Raw genomic sequence first — 3,632 nt, 5'->3', positions numbered from 1 at the left:
TATGTATGTGTGTGCATATGTTTGTGTGTCTGTGTTTGTCCCCCCAACATCGCTTGACAACCGATGCTGGTGTGTTTACGTCTCCGTAACTTAGCGGTTTGGCCAAAGAGACCGATAAAATAAGTAGTACTTGGCTTACAAATAATAAGTCCCGGGGTCGATTTGCTCGACTAAAGGCGGTGCTCCTGCATGGCCGCAGTCAAATGACTGAAACAAGTAAAAGAGTAAAAGAGTAATGATATAATCGAAATCTCGAAGCCCCGAGATAATGCACGGTTAATTGAAAACTGTGTGAATAAATAAGTATTGACAGATTAAGAATGCTTGAGTGTAAAAATGTTCAGGGCAACGGGCTGCATGGAAACATAACAAGCAAGATTATTCTAGCATCTTTAATGTACTTATCTAAGAAAAACTGAAATGATATGACATTGCTGTGATGAAATCAATTATCAACAAAATCGCACAGCCTAGTAAGATAAAGCAAGGGAGACAACTCTAAATCCATCCCTTAAAGGCAACCTATATTTATTTCTGTTGTGTCTGGAGAGAGCCAATCTCTTTTGGTGTATTATAATTTAACACACTCACCGGTAAAATTGCAAACCAAATCTTTTGATCGGAATTAGTCGGTTTAGTCACTTTGCTATCAAGTTGTAGATTTTGCTATCCAGTATTTGTCTTAGAGTTTCCACTAATTTTTTGTGCCATACTTTATCATTCAGCGTCTGTTGCTTTTTGCATCGAATTCACTAAGATCTATCGTCACTCATTTTTGTTTTTGTATTGTTTTTTGTCTTACAGGGTTCTTCAATGCGGTTAGGACCAACAGTATGTGACCGAGGCTTCCTTGCCGATTCAATTAAATCTTGCGACAACGATATTGAATGCATGCGGGAAGCGAACACATTCCTTAGTTTGATGAAAGTAGCTCATAAGTACAACAGCACGCCGAATCGCCTTTGCGAGAAGCCGTGCGTACGTGACTACGTGATCGGCCTGTGATACGACGATGACGACGGCGACGATGACCACAACAAGAACAACAACAACAACAACAGCAACAACAACAACAACAACAACAGCAACAATAATATTAGCAATATCGGCAACAACAACAATAGCACGAACAATGCCAATCACTGCAATAACTACAGCGAGAACCAGACCAGAGAAACAAACAGCATCGACAACAATGCAAAGCACATCAACAGCAACAACAACACAACAACAACAACCACAACAACAACAACAACAACAACAATAACAACAACAAGAAGATTAACCGCAGCAGCAACAGTAGCAATGACGACAGCATGACGGGAACGTTGCGTCTGCCAAGGAAGATGCTACTACGGTCACCCGAATATCCAACTGCTCCGACCCATCACCATTACCACCACGTGACCAAAGATAGACCACGTGAGCAAACACACACACACCACGTGACCAAAAATTTGAACTGCAAAATTGAATCGATGCCATTCTGATCCTGATTTACATAAAACTGAAACAAAGAATTTGTTTAGGGTTCTGTGATATTGTTTGGAAAGACAGACGTTATTGAATGTAGAGTTTATGGGAAGGTGTTAGACACACACACACACAGAGGAGTGGTGGAACGACTACTACCGGCCACTACCACCAATACTATAACCACCACCACCACCACCACCACCACTACTACTACTACTAGAAACAGCACAAACACTACTAGTAACACCGCTACCATTACTACCACTGATGCCACAACCACTGTAAATACTACTACTACTACTACTACTACTACTACTACTACCGCCACCACCACCACTACCACTACCAACACGAATACTACTACAACTACCACCACCGCCACTACCACTACTACTACTGATACTGTCACAAACACAACTACTAACAACTCCACCCTCACCACCAACACCACCACCACCACTACTACTACTACTACTACTACTACTACTACTACTACTACTGCTACTACTACTACTAACGTCACAACCACTGTTATAACTGCTACCACCAACATGACAATCACCAATACAACAAACGCTACACCTCCTCTCACCACTTCTCCCAATACCGTAGCTACCATTGCCTCTACTATGAACTTCACGACTACTATCACTACCAACACCAACACCATGGCCATCACTACTAAACAGACCCCTTCAGCTACCAAAATTACTACTACTCCTACAACGACACGACTACCACCACCATCACCACAACAATAAGAACAAAAACAACAATTACTACCACCACCACCCCACTACTACTACTACTACTACTACTACGACTACCAAGGCTACGACAATCTCTCCCCCACCAACCACAATCTTTGCTAATGTTACAAATATTAATACTACAATGTTTATCCTGCACCACAACCAGTACCTCACCCACTCCACTACCGCCTCTACCACTACTGCTACTACAACACTACCGCCACCACTACACCCACCACCAACGCCACCGATATCTGCAACATCATCAGCACCACTTGCAAGCAGCGCCAATACCATTAATAACGCCGAATCGCAATACCACCTTCACCACCGACGCCATTGATATTCGTATTTAAACAGCCAGAGAAGCAGCAGCAGCAGCAGCAGCAGTAACAACAACAACAACAACAACAACAACAACAACAACATCAACATCAGCATAATCAACAACAACAGTAACAACATCAACAACAGCAGCAGCAGCAACATCAACAACAACAGCAGTAACACCACTAAAACAGCACTAACCAGAGCACTAATGCTCTCCCCCACCCCGATCACCACCACCACCACCACTAACAGTAACAACAACAACAACAACAGAAATATTGTTACTACCATCAGCAATGACAACACTAACAAACTCTAACAGCAACAGCACTAACCAGCTATACTACAAGTACTACACCAAGATACACGAGCCAACGTCAACCAGAGGCACCACAAATTGTAGTTTACTATTATTAACTGATTGACTGATAGGACCAACATTCTTCAACAGCAGTAATACTAATCCATATTACAAACAGCACCATCAACTAACACTACAAGAACACAAACGAAAACACCTGAGCGCTTAGCAATATTAATAACACTGATAGTAGCACTAAACAGCGTTAACAACCGTACCAACAGTAGCAGTGGTATCCACCTTATTAACAAAGAGTAACAAGCAATATTAAGACGTCCACAACAGACACAAATAACAGGAACATTATCAATGCCAGCACTAACCAAGATGAACGACATCACCACCACAATATTGAACTTGTTTTTGTTTTTTTTTTTGTCTGTAACTTTTGACAAATGTTTATGGTTTAACTTCTTCTCTCATCCTTCTTTCTACTCTCCAGCTTCTCCGTCTCTCGTTCACTTTGTCGTAACATTTCTTTTTGTTTCTTTAATACTCCGCATTAACTTATTTTCTTTCTCTATCTATCTATCTATCTATCTATCTATCTATCTATCTATCTATCCCGCACGCACACAGTATATACATTACACACACACACACACATATACACATATATATACATATATATATATACACATATATATACAAACATACATGCATGCATACATATATATACATGTATACACACATCTATATATACACATATATAT

At 40.7% G+C, this 3,632-nt stretch overlaps 1 protein-coding gene across 5 annotated transcripts in view; it reads left to right on the top strand.

Moving 5' to 3' along the window:
* LOC106875521 (ABC transporter F family member 4) overlaps positions 1-3,076 on the top strand; it is a 114,636-nt gene extending 111,560 nt beyond the window's left edge. For all 5 annotated transcript variants that reach the window (XM_014923710.2, XM_014923711.2, XM_052974548.1 and 2 more), the window contains one exon: positions 805-3,076. In XM_014923710.2, the coding sequence (XP_014779196.1) occupies positions 805-1,005 (201 nt within the window). In that variant the 3' untranslated portion in view covers positions 1,006-3,076. The remainder of the gene's footprint in view (positions 1-804) is intronic.
* The last annotated feature ends 556 nt before the right edge of the window (positions 3,077-3,632 follow it).

This window comes from Octopus bimaculoides, chromosome 18 (assembly GCF_001194135.2).
Source record: "Octopus bimaculoides isolate UCB-OBI-ISO-001 chromosome 18, ASM119413v2, whole genome shotgun sequence".
NCBI classification, from domain to species: Eukaryota; Metazoa; Mollusca; class Cephalopoda; order Octopoda; family Octopodidae; genus Octopus; species Octopus bimaculoides.
This window is presented reverse-complemented; position numbering and strand designations above follow the sequence as displayed.